At 45.3% G+C, this 16,766-nt stretch overlaps 1 protein-coding gene across 1 annotated transcript in view; it reads right to left on the bottom strand.

The window, feature by feature from the left end:
• MUSK (muscle associated receptor tyrosine kinase) overlaps positions 1 to 16,766 on the bottom strand; it is a 47,863-nt gene continuing 31,097 nt past the window's right edge. The window contains exons 10-17 of the mRNA XM_021381537.1: positions 13,513 to 13,688; positions 13,267 to 13,290; positions 10,635 to 10,723; positions 10,175 to 10,334; positions 8,710 to 8,899; positions 8,222 to 8,413; positions 3,430 to 3,578; positions 1 to 1,560 (exon numbers count right to left, since the gene is read on the bottom strand). Of these exons, the coding sequence (XP_021237212.1) occupies positions 884 to 1,560; positions 3,430 to 3,578; positions 8,222 to 8,413; positions 8,710 to 8,899; positions 10,175 to 10,334; positions 10,635 to 10,723; positions 13,267 to 13,290; positions 13,513 to 13,688 (1,657 nt within the window). The 3' untranslated portion in view covers positions 1 to 883. The remainder of the gene's footprint in view (positions 1,561 to 3,429; positions 3,579 to 8,221; positions 8,414 to 8,709; positions 8,900 to 10,174; positions 10,335 to 10,634; positions 10,724 to 13,266; positions 13,291 to 13,512; positions 13,689 to 16,766) is intronic.

The raw sequence follows: 16,766 nt of genomic DNA, 5'->3' as shown, positions 1-16,766 counted from the left end.
TCTTTTCTAACCTTGGTGATTCTATGAGTGAATGAATCTATGTTTTTCCCTGATCTCAGCATGGTGGGCACTGTGCTGCAGGCAGAGGGAAATAAACACAGCTGAGAGACTAGCTGGGTGCAGGACTGGGCCTTTAGGATTAATTTGTCCTCTAATAACCAGTGGCTTTGTTGTAGAAACTTCTGGTGAGATCTTAGCAAAAATTAAATGACCCTCAATGTGGACTTCCCTCGTTTGAATATATAAATCCTAGGATAGGATTTTGTTTAACATGACATACTGGCTACCACTTGTGGTCCTGCAGGCTCTTGATTTGCCTCTGTGTTGTGTTCATGAGCAACAAACAGAAAGTTAAAAAGTCAGTGGACTATGCCTTCAGCAATATCCTTCCTCTACAAAATGAAGTGAGCATGCGAAAATAAAATGGTAAGCAATATCCAAAAGAGGATTGATTTCTGCAATCTTTTTTTTTCTTTTTTTTACAAGTAGTAGTTGAAGACATGTAAGGAAGGGAAAAGGAAGTTAAAAGCCAGGTGCATAAATGCAGAAGAACAGGGAGAAAACTGGTGGGAAGTTCCCCCAGGAAGAGGTTGGTCTGCTTTGCCTGGGGAACTCTGTGCTCCTGGAAATGACTAAAGCAGGTCCTGAGCTAGCACAGCCAGCTCGCCAGCCAACCCAAGGAGCACCAGCTTGGTGGCTGGGAGCTATCCCCATAATCTGGGAGGTATAGTCCACCTCAAGGAGGTACAGTCCACCCCAAGGGGGGTGCAGTCCACACTCCTTGCTTGGTAGAGGAACAAGGTGTTTCTCCTCCCTCTAAATCAGAGCTCTGAGCTCAGGAGCCTGCAGTTGGATAGACATGGGGGCCTCCTCACCACATCCCTCAGACCTGTGGGGAGGCCACGGCCCTCTCATACATGCGCTCCAGGATGCGGTGGATACTGGCAAAGCTTGGCCGGTCAGCTGGCAGCTTGCTCCAGCAGAGACGCATCAGGTTGTAGAGCTCCAGAGGACAATTGTCTGGGCAGGACAGGATGTTCCCATCCCTCACATAGTAGATGACCTCCTCATGAGCCATCCCATAGTAGGGCTGCATGCCATAGGAGAAGATCTCCCACAGCACCACTCCATAGGCCCACACATCAGACTCTGTGGTGTACCGGTTGTAAAAAATGGATTCGGGTGGCATCCAGCGGATGGGGATGGCATCATTCTCATTGGCTTTGTAGTAATCAGCTGAATACATGTTCCTTGAGAGGCCGAAGTCAGCAATTTTGACCACCATGTTCTCCCCCACCAGGCAGTTCCTGGTGGCCAAGTCCCGATGAACAAACTTGCGCTCAGAGAGGTAGGCCATGCCTGCAGCCACCTGCTTAGCAATGCAGAGCTGGCTGGTGCAGCATAGTGCCAGCGGATTGGGGAGGCAGGCCCGTCCCTCCAGGCCACTCTGCACCAGGCTGCAGAGGTTGCGGGGCGAGCGGTCGCGCAGGTACTCGTTGAGATCACCATAGGCCATGTACTCAAACAGCAGGCACATGGGTTTCCCAACAGCACATACACCTGGAAGAAGATACATGTACCATTCGGGTCATTTGTAAAGAAAGAAGTTTCTGCTGTGGCAAGACCAAAAATATCCAAGAATACATAATACAAAGGGGAGATTCCCAAGAATGCATGTGGGGACAGAGGAAAATGTGAAGCATGCAAATACCATCAGATTTCATCAGGTTTCTTTGTGTCTTCGAAGCTCCTTCAACAGGAATCTAAATCTGAGGTCTGTGAGAGACACTAACAAGTCACTAACCCAGTCTGATGGGCAGGCACATGCTAGGTTCTACACCAGTTTTACCTGGGACCAGCATGAGTAGAGGACTCTACTCCCACATACAACAGGATTTAATGTGACTCAGTTGCACCATGCTAGTCTGTAGAGAAGCGTTCACCTTGCTTTGTCCAAAGTTTTCTAATGATCTACTTGTGTGTTTCAGATCAGACACACCAATTAGATGTACGTAATATACATATTTTAACATGAAAATTTTGTAATAGAAGAGTCTCTACTGCATTAGTATTGTGAGTGCGGGTAAAGATCACCAGTTTATCACATAAATTCCCAAACCTAACTTTTTAACCAGATTTACAGAGCACAAAGTGACATTAAGCCAGTTAGAGAGATAAGCAAAAACGTTTGTGTGCCTGTTATTAACTTGTCAGCTAGTAAAAGCCAGCATTTGAAGTGTATGTGTTTTGCTTCCTTAGGGGCATTTATTTAGCAAATGGTGATCCAAGTTACTGTGAAATCTGAACTTCATGTTGATGACCTAACATATGAATCTTTGAGAAAAAGCAGATAGCTGTTCGCAGTGTGATAAAATCAGGATCTGACAAGCATGAGAATCGTGTGTGAGAGCTTTATCGTCTAAGCTGTGGTCAAAAACATGTCCACTTTCCCCACACTCCCTTAATGTGAGGCTAGTTTGTTCCTGTACCTTTGCCCTTTGCTGACCTATAATGTGTTGACAGTAAATATAATGTTTACTTGAGATTGGGGCATTTCCTGCTGTTCTTTTCTGTTGCCAAAGTGCTTATGTCAACCCAATTTTCCCAAACCTGGGGTTTATGCATTTCCAGATTTTGTGGAATTTCCTTTTGAAATAAATTAGGATCTTAGCTGCTTTTTCACAGGGATCAGGTCTGCCTACAGCAACCCTGAGTGGGACTGCCAGGTGATGGTGGAGAGCATCATCCACTTCAGTCAGAAACTAAAGATTTACTGAAATAAACTCCGGTTGGCAGCTTTCTGTGTAGAGGAATGACCTATTAGCCAAACTGTGGAACCAAGTCTTTCTAAAAAACCCAAGAAAACATAGTTTTGTTTCAGCTGTGAAGGGAGGGGAAGGAAGAGACTGTTGTTGTGGTTGGCTTTTTTGTTTGTTTGTTTCACTTTGTTTTTCTAATGCTGGTGAATGTTCAGACATGACAATAGTAAGCGGGATCCATAAAACGAACAAGACATGTGCTTGTTTTTTTTCTTAAGTACCCGCAAAATAAATCACAGCTTCAGGAAGCCCATGTCTTCCCTGTAAGACATCTGCCCCAGTGTTATGAAGCTGGAAGCAGATCTAAGGAGCAAGATGGTCAGCAGCTGGCTCTAGCACAGGATGAGGAGGCTTTGTTATGAGGTGCTGTCCTGCTAAGGCAGCTGCTTAAGACCCGTATTTCCAGACCTGTTCAGGTGAAGAATTTAGCAGAGCATGCAGTGACTCATAGCAAAGCTCACCCCTTTTGAACAAGCTATTTTCTCTTGTAGAATAGTCCATCGTCATTCAGCACTGGTCATGCATGCGGGTTCACCCCTGCGCCCCTAGCAAAACTCCAGCAGATTTGCAGGAGGAGGTACCCCCATACATGGACACCTCGTTCAGATACCTAAGAGCTTGACAATGTTTGGATTGTCAAATTCAGCCATGAGGGCTGCCTCCCTCTGGAAGTCGGCCTGCATGTCCGCTGATGCTTCCTCCTTCAGCATTTTCACTGCCACCATTGTGAAAGATTCATACGGCAGCAGTCCTGGGGCCCTGGAAGAGAGGGAAGTATCGATGAGAGTTGCATGCACACTAAACACAGGCTGTTTCTGATGAAAAATGATGAAGCGCTGGCTCAAAAATAAACATATTTTATATAAAAATGTTGAAAGAGCCTCCTTACAATTTTGTTCCTCGCCCTGCACACTTGTGGCACTGGTATATCTAGCTACTATCAGAGAACAACAATTACAGTAAGCATGTTCCCTGGGATTTTTTAGGAAAATAACCCTTTGGCACAGCTCAGGGGACAGGCAGAGAGGTACACCTCTAATTTAACAAGTTTAAAGCCCATTAGCTAATTTTGGTTGCATTTAATGGAGTGGAGCTGAGGTCTGGCAAGTAGCAATGCTCCTGCAAGCGCTGTGGAAATAGGTGCCAAGTAAGAAGGAAGAAAGCACAAATAAGCCCTGTCAAGAACAAGCTTATGCACCAATACACTGTGTTGAACACTGAATCTTCAGCTTTGAGACAGAAATCTGTAGGAAGTGGAGCTTCCTGACTTCGAGCAGTCACAGGCTCATTCTGTTTCACTATCAACAGGTCAGTCTGCCCTCAGCAAGTTTAATTAGGCAGGCTTGCCAAAGACCCAGGGGTAGTGCTCCCAAAACATGGCAACTTTCCATGCTTCAGATGTGGGTCAAGCTTCAGATATGTACTTTGTTGCCCATGCCTCCTCTTTCCAGGGTCCTGCAGTTAAAGCACGCTCCTTAGAGGCAGCTAGAGCCCATGAACAGTGGCACCCATTTACAATTTGTGCTCCTGCCTGACTGCCCTCCCACTGCTCAAATGCCAGGTTACCTTACTGCTCAGTAGTCACAAGAGGAGGTTCAGATTTCCAAAGCAAACTTCCAGTTTCCTTGTCGTCTACTCCAGACATATGGTAGTTGCAACAGATGCACTCAGATGCTGTAAATGTCAAATGTCAGAAGATGGCAGAATGCCCATCTAGAGAGGAATCTCACAGGCGGCCAGATCACAGCTGAAGGGCTTGGACAAGGAGGAGGAGCTGGCTCCACATTTGTCTACTACTGCCTTTGCTCTAGCAGAATGTCCTACTTTTTTACCCTGTGCTGGCAGCAAAGTTCCAGTATAGTAGGAGAGGAGCTATCTTTTAATGCACCCACTGCTTCCTAATTGCAGCACCTGAGAAAGTCAGCAGCAATACTCCGAAGAAACCAGCAGAGCAGTTAAAAGGAGAAAGAAGAGGGCATTTATCTCTTCCAAGCAGCCTCATTGTAGATTACCTCTCATGACTGGCTAGCAGACTAGCACAGCAACAATAGCTTCATACTGCGTGCTTTGGTGAAAGAATCTCACCCTGGGCCAAAGCCTGAAGTACCCCATCCATCTGCTCTCCACTGAGAGTATACACTAACCTAACTGTGTCTTAAGTGAGATTAAGCTGCACAGAGCTTTTACTGGGCCTTCTTCAGCCCAGTTCTTACAGATCTACAGAAACTGCACTGAACAGGGAGAAAGGCTCTGTCACAGTCCTGGCTGGCAGCTGTCGAAGTTGAGACCCTCAGTGCCCAAAAGACATCGTGAACAGAAAGGGATGGAGGGACACATGTAGGGAAGCTCCTGCTTCAGAAATTAAACAGAATTCAAGTTCTAGGCTAGAGTGTGCTTTCTACAAAACAGTTTGTTTTCTTTGAGATATAGGAAACATCAAGAAATTAGTCTGGGTTTCCTCTCTAAAAAACTCCCGACATGCTTTAGGTGAAATACCTCACTGTTCGTGCACAGGACAGACAGCAGCTGTCCTCACTTTCTCCACTATCATTGTATCTCTGCAACACTGTCAGCGCTTTAGGTACCAGCTGTGCAAGAAGAGATTTTGTCCCCATTCTACCCTTAGAGGACACCTGGTTTCCAGCCAGACCTTCTTTCCAGAGCAGTAACTGTGAAAAAATTGTGGAGCTGCTTGAATCTGTATTTCAGTTTGTGTCCTGTCTGCGATCTTCCCCAGTGCCATAGCTGGGTAGCTTTTGTGAGGCCATTAAGTTGTTCCATTAGCATACACTGAGGGGGGTGGAGACCCACCTTTACCCTCTCTACAGGAGAGAAATTTGTGTGGGAGCAGAAAAGTGTTTTGAATGAGTAGGGTATTGTTTCTTTGGGTTTCTTAAACTAACATCTATGCTGTTTTTCATCTGCATTTGAGACAGCAGATCAAATACCCTTTGAACTTGAAAGAACATGAGGAGATCTGTGAAAGAGGAAATCTTCCCACTCTGACCTCTGACCTGCCCGCGACCCTATCCTGGCCCTTGGGGCAGCCTTGTCTCCAAATGAGGCCTAGTCAGGATGGGCCTGTGCTGAGTCCCACATTTTGTTTTAAAGACATCAGGAAACTGGTTACTTCCTCAACCCCTTCAGTGAGTATGAGCCCTTAGTGGACATTGCAGCCCTTCAGGAGGAGCGGGTAAACGATAGCCAGACACTTCCTGTCCTAACATGTTGCTTGACCCAGGAGTGAGTAAACACTGAATCAGGCCTCACAGCAAGCCAACTGGCAAAGGCATCACTGGCACTGCATACAGAGCTGTGTTTACAGGAGCAGGAGAAATATGAGACCAGGAGAAGTAAGAGGGCTGCTAAACTTAGCTCGAGATGTCCACTTAACACATGTAGACAAGTACATTTTACTCATCTGCGACGGCAAGGTAAAGGTTTGATTCATGATGGCGCTCGTGACCTGAGGGATGCGCAGCTGGTGCTGCTGGATGTCAGCACATCAGTCTCTGCTGGTCTGAGAGCTGCGCATAGAAATGCCACAGGCTGAAATTTACCCTGAGAATATAATGCTTCAGAAGGGCTTCTGATGGAGAAGTAGTATTTCTGCAGCTTCTTCCCTGAGCCACAAAGTATCTCTGAGAGAATAGCACTCTGCACATTGCAAAAGCTAGCTAAGAAGACTGTGTTGCTTTCTTTTTTCTTTTGCCATTTTCCACTGACAATAGCAAAAAGGTTTAACTAAAAGGAATTCCAGCACTGGGGTGGATGAAATGCAAAAGGAAGCTCTTTACACCACTTTAACACTTGCTTCTCTCGACACTTCAGTGACATTCAGATGCCCTTTGAGAGGTCCTGCTCAAGGTGGGTGAGAGCCCCTGCTCAGGAGGGCCTGGGCACCACTGCACTGGAGCTTCAGTGCAGGCAGTGTTTGGCAGTAGGACCGCTGCCCTGCTGTCACATCCATGAGAACGCTGCAGATGATGGGACATCCTCAACACTGTGCCATGGCTCTACACCCAGGCAGCAGCTGTGACGCAGTCCTCACTGCTTTGTTCTCAGCTCCAGTTCAGATGTGTTTGGCTCAGCCATCCAGGCTAACAATCAATCACAGGCTAAGTATCTGCGATTTTCCCACTGCCTGCCCTTTAAACTGTTATTTTTAGCTTGCTCTATATTAAAGAAAAGTATGCCTGCGTTTCTTTCATATCCCTTCACTTGGAAAAAAATTCATCACATCTATTGAAATTGTTTTCTCCACTCTAACAATGATTTAACTTGTCCATAACTCATTTCCTAGTGGATACGTCCACAGCATAACTATACATGTTGAAAGTATCTGCACTTATGGCTGCTTTCTGCAGAGTCCTTCAGCTTGGAAGTCACTGCGAGCAATTCCACCAGGCAGGTCATGGATCCGTTAGTCCCCGATAGCTTTGGTCATATGCTACTCCAGACAGTGCAGTGACAGAGTCAGCTATGTCCCAGAGTCATTAGCTCTATGGCACAAAGAATACTCACCCTGAGCAAAAATGGAACTGGACAGTGTGTCTATCTTTTTTCAGGAATTTGGAGGGGGATTTTCTAAGAGCAGATCAGCCAAAGGCTGTCCTGCAGGCATTACAGAATCTGTCAAGTGTACAAGATGCCTTCCATCCACCCCAGTCTGAGCAGGATTGGGTTCAACTCTGGGTCTTCAATGAAACGTGTTTTACATATGAAGAAATACATGACCTCACTTCCCACGAGATTTAACAGAACTGGGACCTCATCTAATTCCTTAAATTTAAAACAGGCAACAATGGTCATGAATTCCAAGAATAAAGACTGAGTAAGTAAGATGCACATGCACACAAAAAGGATGTTGGATCAAGTAGGCTGGGGTTTTAGGGGATTTTTGGTTTAGTTTGGTTTTGCCTCTGAATCAAATGGAAACTGGGTCAGGATTTAACTGCATCATGACACACTGCCCTCTGTGGTAAGTACTGGCCAATGTTGACTTTGTAAAGGACCACACCAGTACACACTGTCAATTTGCAAACACTGGGATATGCAAGCATTTCACAATAGGTCACATGTCACAGGCAATATTCTTGGAAAAAATATAAGGATTATAAATTTAAGCTTTTACACCAGGCTTTGGTATGTGAGTATGACACAGCGTCTGCTAGAGAGAAGAACAGGAGGCTCATTTGTGGCAGTACTGTAACAAATATCAGAGGAAAAAAGTAGCCACAAGAAACAGTTACTCAAGCTTGAGTTTAACTGTTTGGGTCTTCTACCAGTTTTGTTTTGGGTAAATGAACAAAGGATTTCTTGTGTCCAGGCAAATGGATGCCCAGCTGCTTATTTTTTCCAGGTACCTCCAGATGGAGAAGACTCACACATGGATGGCTTACCTTGCTTGGAAAACTCTCCCAAATGCTCCTTCCCCAATATCTCTCACATATTCAATATTGTTCCTGGGATACTCCAGGCTGAGTAGTTTGGGATTGAGGAGAAGAGGCATCCGCTGGTACATGGGGTTAGGGTGCAGCCGGTCCAGGAGGAGTTCAGAGGGCAGAGTGGTGAGTGTCGGTGTTTCTGTCTCTCTGAAACAACAGAGCAGTTGTTGGTCAATGTGCATGGCTCCTGATCTACATCTGTACCTTGAAGCTGGATTTCTCCAGGATGGGAAAGAGAGGTGTGGCAGGGCTGCTGAAAGAACCTTCCAGCAGTCTCACATCATTTCCCCAAAAAAGCCACCAGGCCACCTTCCACAGAGAGACTCCTCAGAACTTGCGCTGGTGCTGCCATAGCATTCTCCCTCTTGTAGGAGTTTGCAGGACTCAGGCAAGTTCTGTTTCAAAGCAGCATTTGTTGCCTTGAACTGAGTCCTGGGCTTTACCTTTTCTTGTTTTTCCACTGCTTTCGGCGACGGCAGCAAACAAGTGTGATAATGCTGAGGATCACGATCAGGGCAATGCTGGAGATGATCGAGATGATAATGTTCATGGAGTATGTGGGGGAATAAGATGAAGGAGGGGGGAGGTTTGGTGTCTCTCCATTTGGTTTTCTTGTTCCTAGCGATAACGATGCTGTAATGCAAACAAAATCAGAAGATGATATCTGTTCTATTAGGGATGGGTCTTTCTCTCAAGATGTACTTGTGTACAACTGACTAGCCTGTTGTCCTGATAATTACTAACATTACAGATACAACAGTATGACTGTATGAGAGGATCATACTAGAGAACTTTTGTATACAGGAAGAAAAACCCATTTCTGCTTAACAAATGTGAAAGTGCAGGGCCTAGTAAAGATGCAGTTCCTGTAGAGCTAGGAATCTAGTTTTGATAAGCAGTCATATAATTTGCAAGAATTACAGGTGAAAGATCATATCCAATGGTCTCAAAGTGTTCAAATAAGCTGATGGCTGTACTGGGAAGGAACTAAACTCCACAATGTGGACCACAATGAATCACATGTCCTAGAAGGATTCTGCAGGTAGGAGCGTCAGCCCAAGGCAAGTATATGGTGATATTTTCCTGGACCATTGTCTTCCCTTCAACAATTTTGCATCTCAGCGACTTTATGGGTAAAATATGGTAAGCTACTGTAAAATTTCACTCTTTTTTTAGGGGAAAAAGGAATCAGGTATCCCTCTACTGGTTGTTTTCTGAGCCATTCTAGAAAATGGTTGAGAACACCAGTAAATTTACATGATATTTTTAAGGCCGGCTAAATTGATACTGACTTGAGTTCCATTGACTGTACAGCATCTCTGTTCTCTGTGCAAGCAGAATTGTCTTGTTTCCAATCCCTGAGATCCTAAAACTTGGTGAAATATTAAAAACTTGTATCTTTGATGACATATGTTTCAAAAATTGTTCTTTGAACAAAAAATAACAGCAAGGCTTTGATTCAACTCCACAGAGTGAAAATGTTTCCATCTTTTTCAGATTTATTTTTAGATAGAAATGGTTTCTTTTAATGTTGAAAAAAAATCACCAAAAGCAAAACAGCTTTGGAAAATTTGCCATAATCTCTACTTTTTCCTTAGAGCACACTGTAGCCAACCTATCCCTCATAATACCACAGGAAATCTGATTTCATCTTTTGGCCTTATTATAATCTCCGGCAAGGTGCTCAATTTCTCTGTCCTCATTTTCCCATCATTAAAGTAGGTATTACACCTTCAAACTGAAGATGCTGAGTGCATCTACGCAAAGAACCAGCACTGGATGAATCTAGAAGACAGAATGAATCAGTGAGGCTGCGAGACCCATGGTGTGATGGTCAGCACGTCAATGCTTTACCAACACTTCCCAAAACAAGCACAATGACAGAAATCATAAACTGCAGTCACCTACCATCTCCACAGGGAGACACGCTGCAGTATTCCCAAGTGACGGATGGGTCTCTTGTGTAGCACCAGGGACGTTCATTTTCGCCTCCTGGGTTGCGGCAGTAATTCTCAGCATCAGACAGCTCGGGGAAGACCTGAGGAGTCCTTCTGTGTAAGTGGGGAGCCTTGGAGTAGGAAACCATTTGGATTAGTGTTTGAGAACCATTTTTCCTGCTGGTATTAACAAAACAAAGGAAAAAAAAAACAGAGACAGGTAGAGGTAAAACAGGCTTGCAGTAGCTTGCAAGAATCACTAAGAAAGAATCTGGCAATGGGAAGGGGAACTCGCAGATTGAAATATGAAGCAATCAAGAATGAAGGTGAGCTGCCATATGCCCAGCCCTTCTGTGGCTCAGGGCTGCCCAGCTCTGGGAAACTTGCTGGAGAAGAAGTCCCCATTTGGCTGATCTCATACTGATGCACACCTGGTCGCTCCACTTCTGGCAGGGGATGCCGGAGGCGGTGATGTTGGCCCAGCCTTGGTAAAACTGGCCATTGCCACTGTAGCAAGTCCCTAGGCAGGAAAAAAAAAAGGAACAAAGTGGGGACAAGCACTGGAGACCATGCCCTGCAGTGAGTAGTGACAAGTCGTGTCCTTACACAAGAGCCAAAACAATTAGCAGCAGATCTGAAGCACACAAAAGGACCAGTGACAGTCACAGAAGAGCTTAGCTTTCTGTTCACACTGAAATAATGGATTTTGAGCTCTGTACATAGGATTACATCTGGTAACACCCCAAGGAAGGGAGTGGAGCTTTCCAGACTGAGAAACAGAGCCATGTGTCTGCGGCTGTCGCTCTGCCCCAAAACCAAACAAAGCAGCACGAGCCCACAGGGATGCTGCAGAGCCAAACCATTGCAGAAAGCAAACTGCAGCGCTGGCTGTGTGGCTCACAGCCTGCACAATGCCAGGGGCAGCTGGAGTGGGAACAGCAAGGTCCTGCAAGGAGCGCTCTCTTGCTGGCCTCTGTGCGGTGCTCGTCGTCTCAGACTGGATGCTTGGGACTGTGGCTCCCAGCATGTGTGGAAACCACAAGCTAAAGGGAGCTACAGATCTGAAGCAGTGGTATCGGCACAAAGCACTGTTATTCATAATGAAGAATGTGCCGTTGACTTCACATACACAAAGCTTACTGTGGCTGCAGAAGAAGTCAGCAGGAAGTCTAGAGAAGATTTTTACTCCCAGAGTAAGTTCCCAAAACATAAATGTGGGCATCACTTATCCTCAGAGGAGAATTTAATGCATGCTGGCATAATCCAGGAAGTAAGAGGGACAACAGAGGAGATGCAGCCTTACATATGTAGCATGTGCTAGCTAATTGTGTGGAAACTGCTGACCATGGATTAGCATTCTGGTTGATGGCATGCATTAGGGTCCTCTTGTTAGATGCTGCATTATTAACCTTATTAAATAAATTAGTAAGTCAGCAAACAGTGCTGTCATAGCTTTATTTTCAGTTGTGTTGAAGTTGCAGCTCATAGAAACTAACACAGGAGGAAAACTGTCTCATTCTAAAACAAAGATTTTTTTAAGCAAATGTTTTTCCACTTCAGTAAAGATTTGTATGAGGTTTGATCTGGGTTTGAGACAAAGGCTACACATTTTAATTCACTCGAGCAGATTGCCCTGTTTCTCCTGTAAGAGAAACTTAGATGATTAATTTTTCCAGGGCTGTAGTTCTAACGAGATGTTTGTTTAGAGCACCTGAGCACTTCAGTAACGACTAGTATAAACAGCAGTTCTCGAGCACATCATGATGGCTGCCTGCTCTTTTTCTCTTGCATCATCCACTCCACACATAATTGCTGTTTCAGAACCTCAGCTTTCTGCACATCCATAGGTGCCAGGCTGTAACCATGGGCAGCAGTGCACCACCAGGTTTACTGTAGGCAGGTGACTTCAAACACAAGGTTGAGCCCCTGTAGCCCAAGATATGGAAGTACCTCAGTTTAGAAATGGCTGCAGACTCTGTAAGAACACTTGGCTCATCATAAGACCAAGGTAAAATGCTGTAATTTGAGCTTCTTTGGCTGGTACGTAAGCTATTTGCAGTGCCTGTAGCACTGCAGAAGTGTAAAACCTTGTTGAGCTGCCCTAAAACACAGGTGTGTGCCTGAGCCCAGAGTTTTCAGTGTTGCCCATTAAAAGGCAAGGAGAGCAATACCTGAAATCCATCTGAACTAGTAGCTGACATGAAAAAAAGCCTTTTTTGCACTGAATGTGACATCAGTGTGATGCAATGTGGAGAGTCTTATGGCACAAAGGGAAGCATCGCTGTCCCCTTAAGGGGCTGAAAAATACAGAGGTCTTATAGGTGGACATGCTGAAAAAGGAGAGGCTGGAACTGCCGCGTGCTCCTGGCACCCTCCTCATGCTCTATCCCCCATGGAGAGCATGGGGCTGGCAGAAGTTGCAGCAAGGGATGGCTGGGATTCAGGGGTAGTTTTGGAGGGATGTTAGAGAAATGGCTTCAGGGACACATGGAGGCAGCTGGATGTGGCACTGGCACATGTTGCCTGGAGAAACTGTGGGTGCCCCATCCCTGCAGGCGCTCCAGGCCAGGTTGGACAGGGCCCTGTTCTGACCTGACCTGCTGGGTGGCAGTGCTGCCCATGGTAGGTGCTCAAGGGTGGTTTGGCTTTGAGGTCCGCTCCAACCCAACCATTCTGTGGTTCTGTGATTCTATGTTGGTAACCACATCAATGACAGCATGTAAGGGTGGGACTGCCCTAACTGCAGTCTCAGAAGTTCCAAACACAGCAAAAAGAGAAAGAATGGGTAGAAAGGCAGGGTAACAGCTGGAGGGGATCTAAAAGCACCATTACTCTCTAATCACCTTCAACAGCTACCAGCCCAAGCTCTCCCTAAAACCTGTGCAGCTGGAGATGTGTTTCCCCATGCCTTGGATGTGAGAGTTCAGTCATCCTCTGGTAACAAACTGAATCCAGCCAGCAAAGACTAGTACAAAACACTAAAAAATGCTGTGCAAGCTGCATCTTCAACAAAAATGCCATGCCCACCCTCTTGAAGAACAGATCCTGGAGAAGTCTACTTACTGGTTATATTCTGCTTCTTAAAATCTGTGAAAAGACAAGACAAGGTGTAAGGAGGAATTGTGACACAGCCAGGTGCTAGCTGCAGAGGCACAGGCAGGATGGTTCCCACTTAGCACACCACATCTGACCACAGAACAGCTACTGAGAGGCTGTCAGGCCTTCACATTGTCTGCAAGTCATGGGTGTCACCATGCCCTCCTCACCAAGAAAGCAGCCCTGCAGATGATGGGCAGCGCAGCCCCTTACCAAAGAAAGGGATGTGGGTGCAGGCGCTGGGATCCTGGTGCAGGCTGGGCAGCCTGTTGCACTCGGGAAGAGCGAGCAGCATCAGCCCCGGCTTGTAAATCCCCCGCTGAGAGTTTTCCTCCATTGAGAGCCATTCCTTAAAGCAGTAGAGATCCTTTACAGCAAGGCAATTCTCTCTACATTATTTTGCAAAAAACAGTGAAATACAGCGGTCAATGGCTTGATAACAGCTGCTGCACCTAGCGGTGGTGTGCAGGGCTTATACAGGCTGACAGAAAACCATTAGTGGGGCTACGCTTCTTTAAGCCAGTCTGTCTGGCTCATAAACCATAAAGGAAATTCTGCATAAAATGTGATAGCTTCCTTTAGGAAACCCACTAAGCTACATTTTTAATGAAGCAGGGTTATGCACAACACGAAACACACGTCACAGACTGTGAAGAGTTCATTTCCATCATTTCCTAGACATTTACTGCCATCTTCTAATAACAAACAGCATGTCTGGGAGTTATCTTAGCATTTTTGGTACATTCTGAAAATCTCACCTGTTGTTCATAAATTTTGTACAAACATGCCATCTGTTCAAAACAAGAGGTGAGCTGCAAATCTTTATCTTTTCTAAGCTAAATATTTGCCTGCATTTTTAATCTCACATAACCAGCTACCCAATTACCTTTTCTCTGCCTTTCTCTTCCCTCTTTTATCTGCCTGCTATCTGCAGCAAAATCTTCGCAATGCTAGGTGAAATAAGAGACCAAACTGCCTCTTACCTAATGTATTGCCTCCCTAACAATGTGAAATATTCACTGGCAAGCCATACTGTGTATGTTTAAGTGTTCCTTAGATCTGAAGCTGCTTTGTGGAGAAGGCCAAGGCAGTAATATCTAGGAAAAAAAAAAATCATAAATGTAACTGTGCCATACTGGAAAGTTTGAGTGTTTCTTGTATTAGTTAATTTGTTGGTGATCTGTTTATTTATTCACTTATTCTTGAGAGCCTGAGTTGCACAACCAGCTTAGAGATAATGTACAGAGATGATTTTTGCTGAACTCAGCTGCAATCCTTTGAGGATGCATGTCCTTCCTGACCACCACAGAATGACACAGTTATGCAGGAATACACTGCTGGCATCCATGCTGAAGGCTTCAGCCAATTTCACCACCTGGCTGGCTGACGCAATTTCGTTACTACCAACAGGTCTGGCAAGAGTAGAAGGTCGTGAGCTTCAGTGAAGAACACCTTCACTGCAAATCTTCTGCAGCACCAGAAGGATGGAGGCCTCTGGGAATTCTTCCAGGGTGACAGATCTTTTGCAGTGGCAGTGGACACTCTTCACATCTGCAGGCTGAAGCTATTGAAGACCCAGCTACCTTGCTCTTGGTTTTATCCACCTCTGGTTGATTCCTTCCTCCACTTTCTGTTTCCATTCTCCATTCAGAGGGAAAGATAAAACTGTTTGCAGATCATGAGTTGTCCCTTTTTGCTCTCTCTCTCTTTTTCTGTTTGTCTCGGCAGCATCTTGTCTTCAGCATTAGAGTAAGGCCTTCAGTTTTTGGACACTCTCTCTCATTTTATTTGATTTATTAGCCTCAATACCAATTATATCGTATTATGTTGTGTGTCATGGTTTTATGATTTTCAGTTATTGGTACTCCACATCATAACATCATGTAGTGAATGTACCTGGCTCTCAGAAGAGAAGGACTACTACATTCCCCACAGCACTTTGCTCCTCTGTTACCATTTTCCAGCCGGAGGGAAAAGATAAAAGCTCGCAGTATAAAAACTTGCAGATCACAAGACCTCGTCCCTTTTTTCCGCCGTCTCTCGTCTTTGCAGCACCTCGCTCTCCAGCCGTCTTATCGTCGGTAGTAGAGTAAGGCCTACCTTGATTTTGGGACGTTCTCTCTCTCTGTATTGGATTTATCAGCTTAAATTGCAATTATATTGTATTATAGTGCATTGTTTTGCATTCCAATATCTTATTTAGTAAATTAGTTTGTTTCTCCTCAGATTGTTGCCGCTGTTCTTTGCTCTCAGGGCCATCTCCCTACCCTTTTCCCCTTTCCCCTTTTCCTGAGACGTGGGCCCGTGGGTCCCCCGTCCCCTTTGTCACGGAATCGGGCCTAACGCCCGTAAACCGCTGACAGTTGTGTTATTTTACATTCCAATATCTTATTTAGCAAATTCGTTCTCCTCCTCAGATCGTTGCCGCTGTTTTGTTTTTAGGCCCATCTCCCTACCCTTTCCCTTTTTCCTTTTTCCAGGGGTGTGGGTCTGTGGATCCCCTGCCTCACTAGTCACAGAACCGGGCCGAACCTGCCCGTAAACTGCTGACACTAGGAAAATGGGAAAACCTGGCATCTGAGGTGCTGACACTGAGAGACCTGGACTGCATTAGCTGCCTTCACTCCTGAAGACAGAGCATCCTTGAACAAGCCTTGTATGCGAAGTGCAGCTGCAGAAAGCCAAAGACCTGCAAGACAAAGACCTCTGCAAGTCTTTCCACTGCCTCTTTAGAAGGAGGTGGTCCTCAGCCCCCATCTCCATGGCTGCTTGTAGGGGAGCATGGCAAGGCAGCCAGAGGGAGGAGCAGTCAGCCTCCTGCAGCTGAGATCATGCCATTGTTATAACGCTTAATCCCCAGCAGCAAGACCTTGATGAGATCATATGCAAAGATTACTTTGGAGTATTTTTAGAAGTTTTATGTAACGTGACAGAGAGACAAAGACCAGGAGCAGCCGAGAAGGACAGGTGGGGCAGCAGCCCACAGGGGGAGGGGACACATGGACCTGACAGAAGTGAAGGATTTCCCAACGTGAGTTTGTGCCCCATCACTTCATATCAGCAGTGACTGAAATAGAAGTGGAGGGGCTTTCTCCTAGTATCACAGAACAGCCCATGGTAAAAGCCAGAAGTAATCAAGAATTATGAGATGAAGTATCACTTTTCTTAAAAGTAGGAAAACTCTTACTCTAATCAATTTGCATCGAATATATGGAAAGTAAAGTTTTTCCCATGTTGTTTTCTTCTGTTTCACTTCATCTTGTTTTGCCAGCATTTATTTTTGTAAAAGTCTTGCTCAGTTTGTTCTAGCTAACTAGCTTCCAAACCAAAACGAACAACAAAAATTACATAGGAGAGAAGAAATGGCACAAAGAAGAAGTAAAAAAGACAAAAGCACATGAAAACATACCAAGAGAAATCCGTCCCTCAAAAGCGAGGTGATTTCTACAGCCTCTGGGACAATTACA

Source organism: Numida meleagris, chromosome Z (assembly GCF_002078875.1).
Source record: "Numida meleagris isolate 19003 breed g44 Domestic line chromosome Z, NumMel1.0, whole genome shotgun sequence".
Taxonomy (NCBI): Eukaryota; Metazoa; Chordata; class Aves; order Galliformes; family Numididae; genus Numida; species Numida meleagris.
Note: the sequence above shows the minus strand (reverse complement) of the source record. Positions and strands in the feature narration are given on the sequence as shown.